The 21,650-nt window shown below is 55.8% G+C and overlaps 1 protein-coding gene and 1 non-coding gene across 2 annotated transcripts in view; both read right to left on the bottom strand.

Annotated features, from left to right (window-relative positions):
* Positions 1 to 21,650, bottom strand: part of ERGIC1 (endoplasmic reticulum-golgi intermediate compartment 1) — a 111,104-nt gene that overhangs the window by 25,718 nt on the left and 63,736 nt on the right. The window contains exons 3-5 of the mRNA XM_058282315.2: positions 21,480 to 21,552; positions 11,751 to 11,845; positions 7,457 to 7,581 (exon numbers count right to left, since the gene is read on the bottom strand). Of these exons, the coding sequence (XP_058138298.1) occupies positions 7,457 to 7,581; positions 11,751 to 11,845; positions 21,480 to 21,552 (293 nt within the window). The remainder of the gene's footprint in view (positions 1 to 7,456; positions 7,582 to 11,750; positions 11,846 to 21,479; positions 21,553 to 21,650) is intronic.
* Positions 4,851 to 4,957, bottom strand: LOC111765657 (U6 spliceosomal RNA). Its single transcript, XR_002797950.1, has one exon. It is a non-coding gene; the product is annotated as a U6 spliceosomal RNA (small nuclear RNA).

Below are 21,650 nucleotides of genomic sequence, written 5' to 3'. Positions count from 1 at the left end.
CCGTCTTCTCGCTGGGCTCCCAGCGTCCGGCCTTCCCTCCAACCTCTGGCCATTCCCCACCACCACCAGAGCAACCCTTTCTTTAGTAGTATTTTAAAAGATAAACGTCACTAGACATAAAACGTCCCCTCTTCAAGTGTCCACTTAGTGGTTTTCAGTAATATTCACTCGAGTGTACAGCCATCACCACTATCTAATTCCAGAATATTCCCACCACCACCATGGAAACTGTGTACCTGCAGCAGCTACTTCCGATTTTTCCCCGCTCCCTATCCTCGGCAACCACTCACCTACTTTGCCTCTATGGATTTCCTATTCTGGACATACCTTATAGTTGGAATTATACAATATGTGGTCTTTGTGTGACTGACTTCATTCACTTAGCATAATTTTTTTTTTTAAAGATTTATTTATCTCCCCCCTCCTCCCCCCCCATTGTCTGCTCTCTCTGTCCATTCACTGCATGTTCTTCTGTGACTGCTTCTATCCATATCAGCGGCACGGGAGTCTGTGTCTCTTTTTGTTGCGTCATCTTGCTGTGTCAGCTCTCCATGTGTGCCGCGCCATTCCTGGGCAGGCTGCACTTTCTTTCGCGCTGGGCGGCTCTCCTTACGGGGAGCACTCCTTGCGCGTGGGGCTCCCCTATGTGGGGACACCCCTGTGTGGCAGGACACTCCTTGCGCACATCAGCACTGCGCATGGGCCAGCTCCACATGGGTCAAGGAGGCTCGGGGTTTGAACCACGGACCTCCCATGTGGTAGGCGGATGTCCTAACCACTGCGCCAAGTCCGCTTCCCAGCATAATGTTTTCCAGGTTCATCCTTATCATTGCCTGTATTGGAATTTCATTCCTTTTCATGGCTGAATACTATTCCATTGTATGTATATATCCCTTTTTATCTGTTCATTCATCGATGAATATTTGGGTTGTTTTTACCTCTTGGCTATTGTGAATGATGCCACTATGAACATTTGTGTGCAAGTGTCTGTTCGAGTACTTGCTCTCAATTCTTTTGGGTATAAACCTAGCAGTGGGATTGCCAGGTCATAGGCTAATTCTTTTTGAGGAACTGCCAAGCCGGTTTCCACAGTGGCTGCACAGTTCTAAATTCCCATCACAAAGGCAGAGGGAGCCCTTAAACCCTATGTTTGATCTTGTCACTCCTTTGCTGAGAAACCCTTTGAGGCTGCTGTTTCTCTTAGAGGAGAAGCCCAAATCCTCACGGTAACCACGAGGCTGCGTGTGCTCTGGCCAAGCACTGCTCTCGCTCTGCCCTCGTCTCCTCTGCTCTTCCTGGAGCCGTGCCCAGCGTGGCCCTGCCTTGGGGCCTTTGCACCTGCTGCTCTCCCTTTCTGGAACCTGTTTCCCATGGTCCTCCCTCACCTCCCGCAGGCCTCTGCCCAAGAGTCCCCTCCGCCAGGCCCTCCCGGACCAGTGCGTCTGAAGGAGCACCCTCGCCACACCCCACCCTCCCTCCCCTGCCTTATTTTCCCCCAGAGCACTGCACCTCACCCACCATCTTACACTTATCTTGCTCTCGTTTGCCTCCTGCCACTAGCTAGGATGTAAGCTCCATGCTAATAGGGGTTTTTGTCCACCTTGTTTCCTGCTGTATTCCCTGACCTCTGGTACACAGCAGGTGCTCAATAAATATTATCAGATAAGTGAATAAATGCCATTTCACCCTTAAAACAGCTTTTTTGAGTTAAGTGCTTGATAATTCCCATTTTACAGAAGAGGAAACAGGCACAGTCAAGAAACAAGCTGCGGTCACATGTCAAGTAAGCGGCAGAGCTACAATTTGAATTCAAGTCTGTCAACTCCAGACTACATGATGCGCCCCCTGTCCCCACCAATGCCAAGGACCCAGCAGCCCTGGGCCAGTGGCTGCACAGGACCAGTCCTTCAGGAGAGGCTGCTGTGGGGAGGGGACCTGGACGAGCCTGCCCTGGACGAGGCCCCAGGCTGCTGTGATGCAAACAGGCCGAACAGGCAACGAGAGGCCGGACGAGCCGCACTGGACCCCAGGGGACTTGGACTGGGGGCGGGGGGCACAAAGAGGCCCCGACTCAGCCGGGGGTGGCACAGGCTCGTGGAAGGCTTCCCAGGAGGTGAGCGTGCCCTGGACAGGAAGAGAAAGACAGGCCTTCTGGGCTGAGGAAACAGCAGGAGCAAGCGTGAAGCCCGGAGATGGCCCAGTTTGCGGGTACATTTAAGACGCCAGAAGAGTTCGGTTTTATTGACGCTCTGAATAAAGGCAGGATCTGCGGGGCGGTGGTGGCAGGAAACAAAGAGGCACAGAGGGAGGTGAGTTCATTTATCAAAGGCCCCAGATACCGCACAGGAAAACTCAGGCTTTACCTCACCCCAGCTCAACGAGCCGCCTTAGAGGCAGGCATAAGCCCCAGGGCCTGGCACGCAGCAGTCAATCAAAGTCTGCTTACTTCCCAAGTGCATCTGTTCCGAACACAAGGTTGGGGACCTCTGGCGGGAGTATCCTTGTCTTCACCCGGGCCTGAGCTTCGGACTGAGCGAGCTCACGGTCGAGTGTGTGTGGGGCTAGGACGCAGGGAGTATGGAGGAGAGCAGAGCCGACCGGGTCTGGAGCGAAGCAAGCATGACTCAGCAACATCCCTCCCGAGGGACACGTCGCTCCAGGAGGCCTCGTAACCCATTGCAGGCCAGGGGCTCTGAGTGCCACGGCAGGCTCAAGTCCAGCCCCATTGCTTTCTAGCTGCGGAGCCCAAGGCAAGTCAGTAGCCACTCTTTGCCTCAGTTTCCCCATCAGTAAAACGGGGATAATAACCACAAAGGATTAGCGGGAGGATGAAAGGGGATGAGGTATGCAGACTAGTTGGCTGCTGTGAGTGGGTTGGGTTTGAAGGATGAGCGCAAGTTTGTCATCAGAGCCAATAGCCAAGGGCATGTCAGAAAGAGGGAATAGCACATTGAAAGGCAGGGAGACGGGGAAAGGGTCATTGTATTAAAAAAAAATATTCATTCATTTTTACCTATATAAACACCACCTGGAAATATTTCCATTGCAACAATTTTACCTGCTTCAGTTGCCCTGTTCATACCACCCCTGGAAGCAAGAAACTGTCAGCTGTCTGGTGTGTGTTTTCCAGGCTTTTCTATGCAGCAAAATAGGTCCTCCCGTGGATGAGGCCACGGGCAGGGGTCCGAGGCGGGTTTGGGGCCTGGGCCTCGGGCCCCCAGAATTAAATGAGTCAAGAAGCCAGGCGCCCGCCAATGTCCCTGTGAGTCAGGAGCCCGCTCCCCGCTGCCCCAGAATCCATCACAGGTGGCTGAGTCATGCGAGCACACGCTGGGCCAAAGAAAGAAAAGACGACGTGTTCGGAGCCTGTGACTGAGGAACTACGTCAGCGTCTCTGATGGAGCTTAAAAACATATAGCCGGAGCCAGGCGCCCGGCCCCCAGCCCCATCCTGCCCTCCTGCCGGGGGCTGGGGGGGGAAGCAAGGTCTGCACGTGGTCTGTCCAGGCTGCCGGGGGCTGCCGGGGGCTGCCGGGGCAGGGGGAGGCGTGCGCACGCTGGCGTCTGGCTGCTAGCCGGCTTCCTGATGGACAGATAAGGAGGCCGGGGGGCCTGTCTCCATGATGCAGGGGCCCTGCCGCTGACTTGAGTCATCCCAGCCTGCTGTCACCGCGGGCTTCCTGATCTGCCCGCTCCTGGGCCGGGAGCTCCGGGAAGACCTGAACCCTTAACGAGGGAGAGGGGGAGAGCTCTGCTCCCTCCCAGAGTTGGGGGCAGCGGGGAGCCCTGACAGGGAGGACACAGACACACGCACAGGTCCCACCGCACAGAACTGAGATGTCTGCTAGAAGCAGGAGCAGCGAGGCTGACGCAGGGAGAACAGCAGTGGCCCCGTGCTAAGTCCCCAAGCTCAATTCCTGGTGGGTTTCTTTAATTAATTAGCTAAATTTTTTTTGGAGCACTTTGAATATTTATTACTGTTAAGGGAAAAAGAAACAGGGATTGGCTATAAGTGTCCACTGCAGTTAGGAAGAGAAAAAAAGCAGGGGGAGGCCACAAGCTACCTGGACGATACTGTGGGAATACACGTGAGGACCCCCCCCCCCATTTTGGAATTTTCAGTTAGATGGGAAGGGTCTGAAGGGGGCTGATGTTCCCACAATTCCTCGAGCAGTTTTCTCTATCTTTCTTTCATTAATTTTTTAATTTATTTTTTAACTGTGGTTAACAGTAAAGAAAAAGTTGAGCAGGTCTCCTCACCTCCTGTGCCTCAGTTCCCTGGGGATGTCGTGGGGGTTAAATGAGTACACACACATCAAAGGGCCGAGGTAAGCACCCTAAGGGAGCCAGAGCGAGGGCTGGCCTGATTCGTGGAATCCCCGACCCTCCCCTGGCAGAGGAGACTCGTTTCTTAGCCATCATCCCTGTGCATCTTACAAGCTCACTTGCACCCAGCTGCTGAGTTCACGGAACGCCCGCTGCAGGGAAATAAAGAAGGCCAAGGAAGGGGCACTTGGGCTTGCCCCGTCCCTACTGTGCCCACTGCTTTACTTCTTGTAATTTGCTCCTGTCCCACAACCTGTGAGGTCAGTATTTTTTTTTTAATTATTTATTTATTTTTAAAAATTACATTAAAAAAATACGAGGTCCCATTCAACCCCACCGCCCCCACCCCCCGCTCCCCCCACAGCAACACTCTCTCCCATCATCGTGACACATCCATTGCACATGGTAAGTACATCTCTGAGCATCACTGCACCCCGTAGTCAATGGTCCACATCATAGCCCACACTCTCCCACGTTCCATCCAGTGGGCCCTTGGGGGGGTCTACAATGTCCCGTAATTGTCCGAAAAATATGGAACGCTTCACGAATTTGGGTGTCATCCTTGCACAGGGGCCATGCTAATCTTCTCTGTATTGTTCCAATTTTAGTATATGTGCTGCCGAAGCGAGCACGAGGTCAGTATTGATATCCCAGCTTTACAGATGAGGAAACTGAGGCTCAGAGACGCTAAATTGCCCAGAGTGACCCAACCAGTGGGAGGTGTAGCCAGGATTTCCAAAGTGCAAGATCTTCCTACTGGGAAGATCTGAGGGGAGCGGGCAGCTGGCTCGCCTACTGGTCATCACCCCAGGCTTGGTGCTGGGCACCGAGAGCCGAATAAACACTCGCCGTGTAGGGCGGGCACGCGTATTTAACCAGGTGATGGCACCTTGCCCGGGAGGTCCTCCACGATCACGATGTGTGTGTCCCTCCATCTGTCTCCCTCCGACAGGCCTTCCCTGATGACCCCGACTTAGTGGGCCTCTCCTTTATTCTCTATCACAACACCCCATTCATTCTCTTCACGGCCGCTTTAGTCAACGGGGGCATTTACGTGTTTGGGTGTTGAGCTGTGTGCTGGAGCGTAAATCTGATTACGCTGTTCCCCGCTTAAACCTGCAAACAGCTTGCCATCATAACCGCCATAAAATCCAAATCACGGGGCCCAGCAAAGGCCCTGCACGGTCACCGACATCCAAAGAAAGTCCACAGTGAAGGGCGGCCTCCCGCGCCCTCAGGCAGTCCCCCCGTGAGCCTGGGCTGGCATGTGGTTCACTTTAACCCAGAGAACGCAGAAGAGGTGACATCCTTCAGTTCTAGCCTCAGCCTTAGGAAGGCTCGGCCGCTCCCACGCCTGCACTTCTGGAGCCTGAGCCGTCAGCCAGCTCCCCTGCTAGAAAGATCCACGGAGAGGCCACAAGGAGAGGGAGGTGGCTTTGAGGCTACCAGGAGAGAGAGAGGGGCCCAGCCACCTCAGTGTCCCGGCTGAGTCCAGCCTCCAGTGGGGACTGTGGGAAGGAGCACATGCTCTTCCGCTCCAGAGAACTGTCACTAATGGGAATAGAGGCGCGTGTGACTGGAGCTTCTGATTTTTCAAGAAAAGCTGGAATTCTGCACTCCTGATCTTTGAGAACGTACAGGACAAATGTAATTTGCCCTTGGGCTGGATGTGGACAGTGAGAATGCAACCTCCAAATCACATGTAGGGATCAGGGGACGGGGCGTCTGAGTCAGCGCTAGAGGGTGGGGAAACAGAAGCCAGGAGCAGCCAGTAGCTCAGTCTGGCTGGGACTGGGAAGGGGTCTGTGGGACCTGGGGACGGCTGTGACCCTGGGCAATACGCTTCATTTCTCTGGGTCTCGGTTTCCTCATCTGTAAAATGGTGCCAACCTCATTGGGTTGCTGAGACGATCAAAAAAAAAAAGAAAAGCTTAGAGCAGAGCTGGCATGTGCCGAGCACCTTTTTGTTAAGGAGGTGCCAGCGACTGAACCCAGGACCTCATACATGGGAAGCAGGTGCTCAGCCACCAGGCTACCTCTGCCCCCGCTCCCTTTTTTGCTGAGCATCTTTTGATGGCTCCCACCAGGATCCGCTAGCCCTCCCAGATATACTGCCCGCCCAGCCTTGTCTGAGGGCCTGAAGGGAAGATGGACCTCTGACAGTTGGTTCTTGTGGCAAAACAGCAGAGATATTTGAGCAGTCCTTTGGCGGCAACAAGGTACTGTCAAATGCACCCCGCTCTCATTGCCTCCCTGCTTTAGTCCTCGTCACAGCACCTGCCACCAGATGGAAGATTTTTGTGGTTCATCTCCCTCCTCTAGAATGTAAGCCCCAACAGTGGGAGCTGTGCCCATCTACCCAACACAGGAGCTCCAGAACCAAGAACAAGCCTGAGTCAAAGAAGGGGCTTAGTAAGACGATTTTGAATGAATGCAGGTGTAGTAGCTCATTCAATCCTCACACAAACCGAAAGCCATAAAACTGAAGCTAAGGCAGTTCAAGTGACTGTGGGGCGCACCTTGGCCATTAGGGGTTCAAAATCCCTGGGACCCTGGAAACCCAATTCAGATTCTTGATAAGAACTGCCAGGGGAAGTGGATGTGGCTCCCGCCTACAACACAGTTGGGCACCCGCCTACAACACAGGAGGTCCCGGGTCTGGTTCCCGGTGCCTCCTAAAGAAGACAAGCAAGACAGCGAGCCGATGTGACATGCTGATGTGGTGAGCTGACACAACGAGATGACACAATGAGGAAACACAATAGGAGACACAACAAGCAGGGAGCAGATGAGGCTCAAGCGATGGGGCACATCCCTCCCACCTGGGAGGTCCCAGGTTTGGTACCTGGTGCTCCTGAAAAAAGAACATTCACAGAGAGTACACAATAAACAGACACAGACAGTAGACAGCGAGTGCAAACGAGGGCGGGGGGAGAAATAAATAAATAAATCTAAAAAAAAAAAAAAAAGAACGGCCAGGTGGCTGGATCCTGACCCTCAGCTTGTGGGGGTTGCGGGGCTTTGTCAGGGGTGAGGCCCAGTGGGGTGTGGCTGCATCATCTAGTTTCCAGGGGAAGGGGACAAAGGGCCCAGGGAGGGGACAGAGGGGGAGGCGGGCGGCGTCTCGGTACCTTGTTGATGCTGAACTGCCCTTCGAAGCGGCAGCCTGCCCCGCTGCTCAGCGGCACCTTCATAGAGTTGTCGATGTGGCCCACCTCGTGCCTGCCCATCTCATCCTGGATGTCAAGCCCGACCACTGTGGGGGCAAGGGGAGGAGAGTCAGCACCCAGGGGAACGGGAGGTGGGCTCCGCCCTCCCCTCCTCTCCAGGACCCCTTCCTTCATCTGTTCCTTGGGCGCTGGTCGCCGGGCTAAGCCCCTAGAGTGCAGACAGGAAGGTGCTGCGGCCCCGGCCCCAGAGGAGCTCACCGCCTGGGAGCCCAAAGCCCCAGACAGAAAATCAGCAGGCCCGGGAGAAAGCGACCGCTGGACTGAAGGAGCATCCCCGCAACTTTCCCATTGTCATGGGTACACCGCGGCGCCCCTGCCACTGCCGACAGCTGGACAGGAAGAGAGGGGAAAGAGAGGTGGTGGAAACCAGCCGCTTGGGAGGCAGGGTGACAGCTCAGTCTAAATGCGAGCGGCAGGGAGGCCGCAGAGCGCAGAGTCAAGAGCGCAGATGGGCCATGGGGTCTGCCACGGGTGGGCCAAATCCTGGCTCTGTCTTTGACCAGCTGTGTGACCTTGGCTGGGTCACATAACCTCTCCGTGCCTCTGTTTCTTTCTCTGTAAAATGAGAGTGGTAACAGTCGAGCCCTCCTCGGAGGGTTGTTACGAGGCTCACATAGCTACTACATGTAAAAGCTGCTTAGGCGACGACTCCTCCGTACACGGTAGGTGGAAAGTGCTTAATAAGCGTTAGCTTAATAAATGGTATCTCAGACCAAGTCTGCTGGGTTCACTGGGTGAAAACGAGCATTCATTCACTTACTCACTCATTCCTTATTCATTCGTTCAATCACACCTTCCTTCACCCACGGCCTATTCCCACAAAGCCCGGGGATGCACCAAGAGAAGAGGCAGGCCCTGGTGTCCAGGAGGTTGGGTGCTTTTCTAGGTTCCCAGAACACACGAAAAGGGAGACCTGAGGCCCGGAGTTCCTGGCTCTGCCTCCAATGTGACTCTTCACCGCTGAGACTCAACTTCCCAATCTGTAAAACGGGCAGGCCAAAGCTAACTGCACTCCCTGAGGGGTTGCAAGGGGCAAAGGGGGTGATAGGAATTCCCAGAAACAATGGGAAATGCAGGAAATTTCCCAGCAGGAGCACTGGAAAGGAGGGTGCAAGACAGAGAAAGCGCAGCTGGAAGGAATTTCAAAACGAGGCAACCTTGGAAGGGAAGAAGTGGAACAATCTGTGTGCTCCTCGGCGGGGCTAGAGTAGAGCCCGTGCGCGGGAGGCAACGCTGAAAATGATGCCCACGGGTGTGCGGTACGTGGTGAACACTGGCGCTGTCACGCTAAGTTTAAAGTCACGTCACAGGTCCCCGTCTGACTCCGCAGCGCCATCTCCGGGAGCCCGTCCTCCACCCACACGTGTGTCCAGAGTTTTGCACAAGGGCTGCTCGGGGCAACCTCACTTGAATCATGACAAGGGGAAGCAATCCAGCTGTCTGCCAACAGGGGCCTGGTCAACGGAGCGGCCCCTCGCCGGAGTGCCAGGCAGTGGGCACGAAGAATGAGCGTGAGCACGGCTGGGAGCAGGGCAGGGCCGGGGGGGCCCGTGGAGCTGCTGCCGACTGTGTCTGCTGGGGATGGCTCTGCTCCTCACAGCCCCGGGACCTTGAGCAAGTCACCTGACCTCTTCGTGCCTCAGTCTCCTCCTCTATCAGCGGTTAATATATGTATTTTAAAAATACATATATTTTTAATATTACATTTAAAAATTAAAGCAACACTCACTATGTGCAAGATACTCTCCTAAGTGCCTTTTACCTACATATCTCTGTGGGCAAGATAATACTAGCAGTCCCATCCTACATATGGGGAAACTGAGGCATGGAGAGGCTAAGTAACTTGCCTGAGACCCCACAGCTAACGAACAGTGGAGCCTGGCTTGGAACCTGGCGACTTTTGCTCCAGAGCCCACATTCAGCTGCTAGACCAGCTCTCACCTTAATCTGTTAGCACGGCCAAAGGATTCAGGACAGGGCTCAGCCGGCAAAAAATGCTGAATAAATGGCAGCTATGGTTACCAGATTACTAATATCATGAGGCATGGAGGAACAGTTCCAAGATATTAGCTGCAAAGACATGAAACCCCAGCAGGGTCTCATAGAGTGGGGTTCCAATTATATAAAAAGAAAGAAAACCTGAAACAACATGTTTGCAGACACACACACACACAGACACTCAGGCACACATGTACAGGTGGGGGAGAGGACGCCAACTGCTAACAGAGACTTCCTCTGGGGAAGATGGCACACTGGGGGACAGGAGGGCTGTTGCTTCTTTCTGTATCTATTTCTGCATTTTGAATATGTTTCCTTTTAAAATAAAAAACAAAAGTATCCCTGTCATACTGTGTAATAAAAAAATATTAGGCTTTTTGAATGAATATCTTTAATAATTTATAGCAGAGGAAGGCTTTCCAAAGTTCCAAGAAGAGCTTTCAACATGACTGTGCTTACTGCTTTATTTGTTAAAGAAAAAAAATATTCATTTAAAAAGCAGGATATGCGCATACCCGTGCCAGCATGATCTCAGCCATGCTTAAAAATGCAGAGACAGAAAGTCCAGCAGGAGAGAATTACGTCAAAATGGCATGCGATCCTGACTCTGGGTGCTGGATCCTGGGCATTTTCTTCTCGCTCTGCTTTTCTGGGTTTTACAAAAGCACAGTCACAAGCAGGCATTTTTTTTTTCTTTCTTTCTACAATCAATTTTTTAAAGTCCTTTTAAAGAAATGCCCAAGTGCTGGGCTCGAGCAGGACCCCCCGGTCCAGATGGTGGTGGCCCCACAGAGCCAGCAGGGCCGGGTGGGGAGCAGGGCCAAGGGGCCAGCGCAGCCAGCAACCTGGGGCCTGCGTGCAGATCCGGGACACAGCTTGGGCCCACAGCCCTTCCCTCCCCTGCCCCGCTGTCCCCAGTCCTCCGTCCTGACTATGAATTTCCTTATTCCAGAATCAGGACCAACTCCTGAATGAGAAGCTGCCCGATGAATTGTTTTTCTACAAGAAAAAGAAGAAATAGAAACAAAAGCGACCTATTTCCCCGGGATTCAAAACCATGATGTCATTCCCACGCAGGGCTCAGAGGCAACAGCAGGGCTGAACTGCTCCCTTATCGCTGGCCGGAGGCTCACCCAGCCGAGCCTTTGAAGGGGAAGGGAGCAGGCGCAAACGCAGGGAGGGGCGAGGGCCTGCGCCAGGCTCTGTGCCTCGCCGGGGCGGCGGGAGGGCTGGGACACGGGTCTGGGTGAGGACACCCGGGCCACCCGCCACCCAGTCCAGGAAACCTCTCATCAGACCCTCCCAACAACCTCCGCCATGAGATGTCACTCGAGACGAGAAAACAGGCTCGGAGAGGCCACCTCAGCCGAGGTCACAGTAGGAGCGAGCACAGGCGACAGAATCTGACTCCAAACCAGACCTCGGAGGAGTTTTGCTTTCCGCACGTGGTAACCCCTTCTCCTGAACAGAGCAGTGTGATGTGAAGGAGGAGGTGTCCTGACCCTCCCTTGGAACACACTGGGGGAGCCCCGCCTGGACGCCTTGTACGGGGGCTGGGCCCCACGCAGCCTCTGCGGGTGCTGGCTGGGGTGCACCTTCCCCAGGTGCCTGCTCCTGGCTGCCTCAAGTCTCCTGTTTTTAGCTGCTCAGGGGGTTACGTGGGCCCACTCACCACCCCACCTCCTACAGCCATCAGCCAAAGACGCGGACAAACGCCCTAAGCCCCTTTGCTGTCGGGTGGGACAAACGCTAAGTGTCATTCACCCTCCAGAGCGCCCTGCCGGGTCACACTGAGCTGAGACTCCAGCCCGACACACATCTTCACCTCTTCCCTCCGGGCTCCTGCTCCCCCTTCACTTCCTCCCGAGGCCTCTCCACACCTCACCTGCAGCCTCTGCTCCTCGGGATCATGACCTTGGGTACCCCCATGCTCCCTGCACCAACACGGCACTCTCCAGAGGTTACCCCCTTAGCAGTTTCTTGTTTTGTTTTCTTTTAAATTATTATTCCAGAAAGCCTCCAAGGGCATGCCTAATTCCTTCTATCACTCCTGAACAGGTTGGGAGAGAATCACCTGCTGCGCGGCCCTTGGCTTGCCCTGCTCCCTCACCTCCTCCGGGACCCGGCTCGTTTCTGCACACGGCAGAGCCGTCGGAAGGAGGTGTCGGGCTGGGGAGGGGGCTGCTGGGATACTCACGTTCGCAGTGCAAATTGGGTAAGCTGATGTTGAGGGTGACGTCGATTTTGCCCCCGCTGTCCTTGTCCGGGTCATCGACGTAGAGCTCGTTTACGCTGAGGGAGAGACAAGCACAGGGGCTCCTGCTGAGTCGGGGGCATGGTCCCGGCTGCAGGGCATGGCCAGGGGCCGCTCTGCTCGGTGACCGCGGCTCAGGCAATCCAGACCCCCGTCTGGGCAAAGCCCGTGCACGGTCACACGACGGGGAGCAGGGCACCTTCTCGACCGTGCCCTTCAATGGGGGTCACTGGGAGGGAGGAAGGGCCAGAAAGAATTCAAGTTCAAAGCCTCCCCTGACGCTAACTATGTGAACTTGGGCAGGTACCTTTGCCCCTGGGAGCCCCATCTGTTCCATGGGCTAACACCACCTGCTGCTAATGGGGTGATTCGAACCCTCAAAGGAGGAATGTGGGACTTGCCAGGTATCAGACCTGACCCTCCGAATGTCAGCTCCTTCCTCGCCTGAGATGCTGTGTGCGGTCATCCTTATTACCCCAGCTCTCAGAGTCCTGGGGGAGCACGGCGGGTCTGAGACATGAGGGCATGCCTGCATTTGTTCCCTCGTGCCACTGTAACCAACTGCCGCACGGGTGATGGCTGAAAACAAAACTTTATGGTCTTCTAATGCCAGAGGTCGGAAGTCTAAAATGGGCCTGCAGGGCACTGCCCTTCATGGGGTCTCTCGGGGTCCCAGACTCTGTTTTCTTGCCTCCCCCGCTTCCAGAGGCCGCCTGCATTCCTTGGCCCGGGACCCCTTCTTCCATCTTTAAGGTCGGCAGTGTGGCAGCTCCTCTCCGCTCTGACCTCCTGCCTCTCTCTCACGAGGCTGTATCAGGCCCATCCGGATAATCCAGATAATTTCCCCATCTCAGTGTGCTCGATTTTCATCACACCTGTAGAGTCCCCTTTGCCTTGTAAGGTAACATAGTCAAAGGTTCTGGGGACAGGGACGTGGACATCTTGGGGAGCTACTCTTCTCGCTACCATAATAACCATAGTCTGGGGGCAGGTGACGCCACAGGCAGTCACATCACCTTGCTGTCAGGAACAGAGGACGGAGCAGGACAATGTCGGGCCCGGTTCACAATGAATGAATGAACACATGCACTCAGCAAATACCTTTTGAGCCCGTTATCTGCCAGGCCTGGAGACAGTGAGGAGCCAGCCAGATGCAATCCCTGTCAGGCTTCCTGGGACTCACAGACTCAGGAACCCGGCGGACATCACTCACCTCTTCCATAAATGTGTTACCGCCAATTACAATGAACAATTTGGCGGAGAGCTGCAGGGTGCCCCGAAAGGAACTAACGGCGGGCGGAGGACCTTTGGGGAAAGGGGGAGAGGGGAGAACTTCTCTGAGAGCTGAGCTCTGAAGGCTGAGCAGGCATCAGGCTGGCAAAGAGGGGTGAGGTGGGGGAACCCTCCGGCAGCACGTGCAAAGGCCCGGAGGAGGGCAGGGCGCAGGTGGACTGGGGAAGTGCATGAAGGTCAGCGTGGCTGTGGTGCAGGGCGAAGGGGCACACGGGGCGTGATGAGAAGGGGCAGGACCAGGCGAGGCCTTGCGAGCCAATGCTGAGGACAGGCTTGCATTTGGACGGGCCCCCTCCCGGCTGCCATGAAGGGGATGGCAGGAGGGGCCCCCGGGCTGCAGGGAGGCCCGGCGGGAGGCTGGCTCGGAGAAGACAGGCAGCCTGGCCTGGCTGTGGTGGGGCGGTGGGACGGACGGGAGGCTGGGACGTGTGTAGAACAGGCAGGACTTGAGGGTGGGGGGAGGGCGGTCTGCAGGAAGATAGTCCCACTTCTTTCTAGAACCATCTATTGAGCGAATAGGTGGAAAGGGAAAGGTGCTGGGCTTGAGGTGTCCGCAGGCATCCCTGAGCCCCTGAGCAGGCACTGGGTGGCCGTGTCTGAGGTCCACTTCCGGGTTCCAGGCCACCCTCAGGGAGAGGGAGCCTGATCCAAAGGCCTGAAGGGGGCAGGGCCTCAGAGCTCCAGGCGGTGGTTATTTTAAACATTTCTTAGGCCCCTGGGGCCTGCCCATAGGTTGTAAAATAAAGGACTTCTGCCCCTAACCAAGTGGACTCTAAGATAGCCTTGCAAATGGCCTCTTATCTTTGGGAAAGAACGAGTCCCACCAGGGCAAAGGAATTTCATTTTTACTAAGACCCTATCTTTGCGCCCCTAGCAGCTAGTGTGCAGCTGGTACAAGAAAGACACCAGAGGGGTTGTTTCATTATGGGGCTCAGGAAGATATTCTGAGTTGACAATGACGGACCCGACTTAAGTCTTCAGATTGATACACGCCCTGTCCATTAATATGTAGAGAAGGCCTCACTGGGAGGCCTGCTGTACACACTCCTGTAAATGTCCTGATCCCCATTTTAAAATAAGGAAGCCAAAGTTCAGAGAGGTTGAATTCCATCTCCAAGGTCACACAGCAGAGCTGGAATCCCAAGCCCATCTGCTTCTGCTTGAACCCCAGGCTTGCCATTGCCCCTTGCTGCTCCTCTCCCTTTCCTCCCCAGCATCCAGGGTCAAGAGAGGAAAAGAGGTGGGTCCTGACCCTCTGAGGCTCCAGCGGGTGAGAAGGGGAGACAGGGGCCTGGATCAGGGAGCAGGGAGAACAGACGAGCTGGCGGGAGGCGCGCAGACAGCCCTCGGGGCTTTACACTCGAGGGGGAGCGATTTCTCCTCAGCCAAATGCACAGCCTTCAGCACCCAATTCCTACCCCAGCCTGAATTCGACACTCCAGAGGGTGCCTGAGTAACGGAGCTGCTGGGTGACTAAGGAAACGTCACTGCGGGCGGGCCCCCAGCTTCTCCTCCCAGCTGAGACGCTTCCTCCAAGCTTCTCCACGTTCCCACCCGCGACACCTGGCCAGGCGGCTCAGGGGGATTATGGGATGATGTCACTCCCTGGCAAGCCTCTGGAGGTGACCTCGGCAGAGGGCCAGGTGAGCCCCAGGTGTGGTGCCAAGGTGAGCTCACCCTCTAGGCCCCAGGAGGCCTCTCCCCGCCCGTGAAGCCCCAAAGGGGCCGGGAGGTGCTGGGAGGCTGGGAAAGTGCCCCGGCCTGCAGGGGCCTGGGCTGCTCTGGTTATGTAAGGGCAGAACTGGCTGCTCCCGGGAGCCTTCCTGGAGGGCCCCTGGGCTGCGGGATAAACACGGCTCCATCACCTGAGCCGCCCGATGAGGTCAACACAGCCGCCGTCCTGTCCAAGGCAAATGTTCCAGCTGCTGGCTTCCTGCCCCGCCCCAGCAGCGCCCCGCAGGCCCGCAGCCGCCCCCCGCAGGGCGCGCCAAGGCTAACCGGCTCTGGTGGCTGGGCCTGGGTGGATTGGTGGCCGGGCTGCCAGCAGTCAGCCCACCTGGGAGCAAAATCATTTCTGCAGACTAACTGCTGTGTGGGGGGCTCTTGCTCTATGTTCCCCTCCTGCCTCTGCCACTTAGAAGCTCTGCTGCAGAACTGGGAAAGCTTTCTATGAAGTCTGAAAATTGGCAAGACCAATCCACGGTGACCGATGTCAGAAGAGCAGGGGGTGGGTGGTCCTGCCTGGGAGGGGGCACGGGGGAGCCTTCCGGGGTCGTGGAAATGCATGACGTCTTGACGTGGAGGATGGTTCCGTGGGTACAGGTAAACGTAAGGTAAGGCCTTCACCAAGCCTTACCCTTAAGACCTGGGCACTTTGCTCTAAGTAATTATAGATACACGTCCCTGAAAAAGAGAAAAAGTAGAAGCAAAGGAGGAAGGAAAAAGAAGGGATAAGGAGTCCAGCAGCTCCATGGAACTCTTTGAGGACTGGTGGGTAAAGCTGCGGGCTGCCGAGGCAGGGCTGTGCCTTACCTTTCTCTCCAGGGCTTCACATGGGCCCTTCTTGGTAAAGAAAACAAACAGGGCATCAGGGCAAAGCCCCAGCTGCCAGGGTTCGAATCCTGCCTCCACCACCTACTGGCTTGTTGACCTCGGGGAAGGAGCTTTGCCTCTGTAACCCTCAGCTTCCCCAGATGTAAAATGGGGACAATTGAAGCATCTATGTCAGGGGTTGCTGAGAAGATCGAATGAGTACGAGAAACACTCTGCACGGTCCTTAGGCAGCGCTCAGTCAACATCCACCACCCCTGTAGTTCCTCTCGGTGTTTACTCGGTGGGTAACAGACAAGGCTGTAGCCGTAGCCACCTCACAGCTCCAGGACGAGGGTTAAATGTGTTACTCCATAGCCCCTGGAATATTCAGAGGCCCCCCAAACTGCTGGCCTTGCTAATTCCTAGTCAAAGAAGACACCCCAGTTCTGAGCGCATGGACAGTGGCATGATCTCATTGAACACTCAGAGCAGGTGGAGGTTTAACGGGGGATGCCGTTCTCTTTCCACACAGGACGATGCTGGGCTCGGAGGAAGAGAAAGGGCTGGGCCGGGATGGGGCAGAGGCAGAATCTGAACCCACACCCGCCTGCACCCAAAGCCCACATTCTTCCCATTGCATTGAACTGTCTGGACGGGACAGAAGTCAATTAAAACCTGAGGGGCAAATGTCACCCCCTCGACATGGGATGCAGGGCTCACTGCCCCTTTCGGTCATCTTCCGAGGTACCCCCACCCACACGCCCACGGCCCAGGTGCCAGCAGGGAACGGGGCCCTCGGGTCCACTCCCCCTGTGCCCTGCAATGCCTCCCTCCAGCACTCCAGGGGGCCTCGGCTTCCGACCCCCGCACCGGGACGAGAGCTCCCTGGGCTGGCAGGGCGGGGTGACCGCCCCACACTGGTACAGAGGAGGGAGCCAACCTGAGCGGGCTGCAGTGCACCGCTGAGCGCACCCTGAGGTCTTCCAGGAAGCAGGAGGCGAGAGCCCCGGGGGGGCGGGGCGGGGGGCACATTCCAGCCAGGGACGCTGGGCGCGTCGCGCGTGGGGGTCCGCGGGCGGTGATCATGTAGGGAGAGAGGAGGAAAGGCGCTGGTGAGGTAGGGGCGGGGGGAGCGGACGTGGAATGCAACGGAGGGCCTTGACATTCTAGGCCCAGGCGTGAGGCCGATGACATCCACGGAAAACAATTTTATTTGCTTTTAGAAGAGCACTTGAATAGTTCAGATTCCTGCCCAAAGTCGCTGACCTCCATGCTTAATGATTTGACTCAGTGGAAACTTACACGGCAGCGAGGCCCACAGCCAGGGCTGGGAAGAGGACTGGTGCTCACAAGCTGTAGGGGGGGTGACCTTGAATTTTCAATCCTGATGATGCCAGGTCAAGGTAAGCGCATCTATTTCCTACCAGGTGGGTGCCCAACGAAATCCCTTCATAGCCACTCGGCCCTGCTCCCACCCCCCACTTCCGCAGACATTGCCCTCGTTGCTGCACCCCGCATCCGGGTTGACGAGATGTGACGGTCCTAGAGCATAAGCCTGACCCTGTCCCTCCAGGCTCGGACGCCCCCAAGGCCCCCCCACTGCTGATGGCCGCGTCCCCACTCCCGCCATCGCATCCGTGGCTCCACCCAGCCTGGACCACACTCCAGGGCTCGGGGAGGGGGAAGTCCCCGGCTTGGGCGGGATTTCCAGCTCCTTCTCTGCGCAAAGCCCCTGGCCTCCCTGCTCTGGACCTACTCCAGGAGCAAAGGTTTCCCTTTCAGGGGTAGGGACATGGTTTTCTCACTTCAAAGTGGGAACTCTCAAGTTCTCACTGGGTGGGCAGTGGCTCCCGTGCACCTTGACCGCCAAAACGCTCTGGGCAGGACAGGAGGGGCTGAGTCTGGGCTTCAGCATCAGACAGATCTGGGTTTGACGCTGGCTCCATCACTTACCAAACTCAGGTGGCTTTAGCCTTCCGGTGCCTCAGTTTCCCTACCTGTCAAGTGGGGCTAACAGTAGTATCGACCCCCGGGTACTACTGTGACGATTCGACGAGATGGTCACGATAAAGCACAAACCTTGGCGGCTGGCACGCGGTCACGTGTAAATCATAACTGGAACGTGTAAGCCGTATATTACTATAAGTTACTGGTGGGGAGTTCCAGGGACTACCTTTGACCATCATAAATCCTACTCAGCTTAATAATAATTAAGAGGATCCAGAGCCTGGGCACTCAAAGGCTGGAACGTTCTGCGGCCACGTTTTCCGAGGAGGGGGCTGCCTCCCTGGGAAACAGGGCGTCCAGCGCGCCCTGTGGGGCCCTTTCCCCAGGCATAATTACCGGCCTGTCCAAAGCCCGGTTGCAACCCAACCGCCCAAACAAACATGCCACCCTCCCCTACGGGGACCAGGACAGAATAAGCGTCTTATGTCACTGATAACCACAGGCTGGGGTCGAAATGATGTTGATTCAACCAGCGGTGACCTCATTTCCTTGGATTACAATCTCCTGGGGGGGCTGACCCGCTGTGGTCACAAAACCGCCAAGGAGGGCCGGCCGCCCAGAAAATGGGAGAGACTGTGACCTCGGGCTCTGCACAAAGCTGCAGTGCTTCCCGGGGGGCCAGAGAAGCTTCTGGAAAGGGAAGACCCCAAAGGGGCCATCCTTTCTCCTCTGGATTTTCCTGGGAAGCCCTCGGGGCTCTCGGGAGCCTCATCCCTGCAGGCTCCCTTGCAGCAGTCCCCGCGCCATGGCAAGCAGGTAGTGAGGCAGCAGGGGTTACAGCCTTCTTTACAGCTGGAGCCTCGGGCTGCAGGGGGCTCCACACAGGTTTCTCCTTCTCCTCACCATCCTCCCTCTCTCCAGCAACTCACACTGAAGAGGAGTGAGACGGGCTTAGCACAAGGCCAGACAGACACCAGACAAACGCACCTCTATGGCTTCTTTTTTTTTCAGGTACCGGGGACCAGGGATGGAACCCGGGACCTTGAATGTGGGAAGCTGGCGCTCAACCACTGAGCCACACCGTTTCATTCATTCGCTTGCAGTCTGTTTCTGTGTTTAGGAGGCACCGGACCTCCCATGCAGGAGGCGGGCACGCCATGGCTTGAGCCACATCTGCTCCCTCTGCGGTTTTTATCCCCGCCTCCCCATTCCCTGCTCTCCAGGGACTTTGCAGGATCAGGGTGTCCAGGACATGGCCAGGAGCACAGAAGAGTACATCCCGGAGAAAGACATGGTGTTCTTCGGAAAGAAGTCAGCCCTGCCCTTGGTAAACGGGACGAGCTGTCCAGGCTTGCTTGAAGGGCCCGTGGCCGGCACTCTCGGGCACCCGGCAGGTTGGGCCCCACCTGCTCAAGCCTCAAGCGCTGACGTCAAAGCTTACCTCTCCTGCGGCCCAGGACCTCAGCTCTCGACCGCACTACTGCCCGAGCTTAACAAGCTGCCCCTCACAGCGGGACCAGGAGGCAAGAGAGGCCCGTTCTTAGCTCCAAGGCAGGGGAAAGAGAGAGGGAAAGAACTTTCAGGGAACACCTCAATTCCAAGGGCTGGGTGGCCTTGAAACCTTTTTAGAGTTAGATGGGGAATAAATATCAAATGACTAAAGGCAGGAAGAGATGAATCAACTGGTGCACTCATACTGAAATCTATCAGGCACTTGGTTAAGTGCTGTTCAGGTAAATAACCTTGTTTAATCCTCTCTAAATATCACTTGCCTTCAGCCCCTTTATTCCTAATCTCCTACCCTGCTTTGTGTTTTTCTTCAAAGCACTTACCCCTAATTGATGGAGTCCAGCTTTGTTGGCCGGCTGTGTCCCCACCAGCATTTTCAGCAACTCTGAGATAGTAAGGAAGACCTGGCGCCCGCCTCCTGGGATCTCACACCGGAGCTGCTCACCACCCGGCAGTGTACAAGGCCTGCCCGCCGTGGTTCCCCTGCTCCACTTCTCTTCTCTCCCACATGCTCACTGTGCTCCAGCACAGGAGCCTGCTCTCGTTCCTCACACACACCAGTCGATTCCTGCCCCAGGGCCTTTGCACTCGCCAGTGCCCCTGACTAGACCATGTAACATCTCCCACGTCAAGCCTGGGAAGCGGTCAGGGTTCAGGCTATCACACATGGCTCAGATGTGACAGGCCTGCGCAGGGATGGGGTGTAGACTGGAGGAGCAGGGGTGTGCCTGGCACAGTGCGGGTGCTTCGTGATGCCAGCAGGCCTCCACCCCTTGCTGCTCTCCCTCTCTCCGTTTCCAGCTGTAATCCACGATGGGGTGATCCCTGAGACGTCAGTTGCTCAAATGTACCCAGCAGGGAAGACGCCTGATTCTGACAAGGTTAACCCTTATTAGGGCTAAGTGGGAACACAAAGCCCCTTCTTTGATCTCTGTGCAGTCAGGAAGGTTGTGTCTTGGGAAGAAATAAAGACACCCTAGCGAGCTGGAAGGAACCACTGACTCTGGTCTACCCTCCCTCACTTGGCCAGCAATACTGAGACCCAGAGAGGTTTGGCAACTTGTCCAGGGTCACACAGCAAAGCAGGAGTTAAGCAGAGACTTAACTCTGAGTCTTCTGATGCCTTGTCTAGGAGTCTCCCCACCACTCTATGCGGCCACCTGGGATCTGGTGCCATCAGTTCTGTTTCTTTTTTAAAAGTAGGATCAGAGGGACAGAGGGAAGGCCACACCTGCAGGGGGTTGGATGCTGCATCCAGAAATGTGGCTCAGGAGGGGGGTGGGCTGGGCACTACCTCCTCACTGGGTGACTGTGGGTGAGTCCCCTCGCCTGAGCCTCAGTTTCCCCATCTGCAGAGAGGGGGCAGCTGCCTCCCTGGGCTGTTTGAGGATTAAAAGGTAATGCTCGTAGAGCAGCAAGGGGCACTTTGGGTTAAGGAGCTATGTTTTCCACTTCCCATTGTCTTGTGGCTGAGAGGGAGGCAAAGGAAACTAAGAAATTCCATGAGTGCAAAAGAAGATTCCAGCACTGAACGGAGGAGCGGCCAGGGCCCATCCCCACGACGACTTTCGGAGTCGTAAACAGAGAAATGAAGAGGCTCTGAGGCCTCAAGCCGGGGCCACGGGCTGGAAGCTCGTAGCTCTGAGGCCCTCTCTGCAGGGGTGGCAGACAGGGCCGGACTGAATCATTCCAAAGGCATGCCCCGTTCTACACATCCCGTGAACATTTACTATGCTATCCGGACAACAAATAATTCTAGGAACCAGGGAAGGGATCGGTCTGCGTCAGGCGCTGCCAGGAAGCCCGCAGGGCTGCCGAACCGAGCGTGGGCCTGCGGAGCGTGCGCCGCCGAGCGAGGGGCCCGGCTCTGACGTCAGCCGCCTCGCCCCCGGCCGGAGCCCCCCGAACCCGTTTCTCTGAACTCTCCTAGCTTGAACATCAAATGACCCTGGCGGTGATTCAGAAGAGAGAGAAAAAAAAGCCCACTGGCCAAACAAAGGAATGGCAAAGTTGAGCAAATTCTTTCTGTTCATCTGGGAATCTAGGAGGCTCCTCTGGCTCCCACCAAGAACTGAACCCCGATTTTCTTTTCAGCGTTCGCCAAGCGACATTCACTTTTGCTCTGCTGTTAAAGCCCTTTTAAGATGGGGCAGACAGGAATCCCTTCTATTTCTTTGTATAACATTTTGTGTAATCTATATATCTTTTAAAAACATAAAAGATAAAATGAATGAGATACATGGCAGGGAGAAGCCCCTTTAAGAAACAGAAGAGCAACTGATGTTGCAGGCTTGGAAACAGAAGTTGGAGGGTTCGGAGGTGTCTCTCCCCTCCCCTCTCGTCGGGAGTCCCACAAAGTCCCTGTAAGTCCCATCGGGGGGCCTGACTTACACTTCTGTCGTTATGAATCCGGTGAGTTCCGAGAGGAAGAGGAAGAGGATGAAGAGGCAGCAGCAGATGGAGACTGGAAGGAAGAAGAGAGAGACACGCACAGTCAGGGGGAGGGGAGCCGACGGCAGTCCCCTGCCTCCCCTCTTTCCCACCTTGGAGAAAAGCTGCTTC

This window comes from Dasypus novemcinctus, chromosome 2 (genome assembly GCF_030445035.2).
Source record: "Dasypus novemcinctus isolate mDasNov1 chromosome 2, mDasNov1.1.hap2, whole genome shotgun sequence".
Lineage (NCBI taxonomy): Eukaryota > Metazoa > Chordata > Mammalia > Cingulata > Dasypodidae > Dasypus > Dasypus novemcinctus.
The sequence above is the reverse complement of the archived record's forward strand: the minus strand, read 5'-3'. Positions and strand labels throughout refer to the sequence as shown.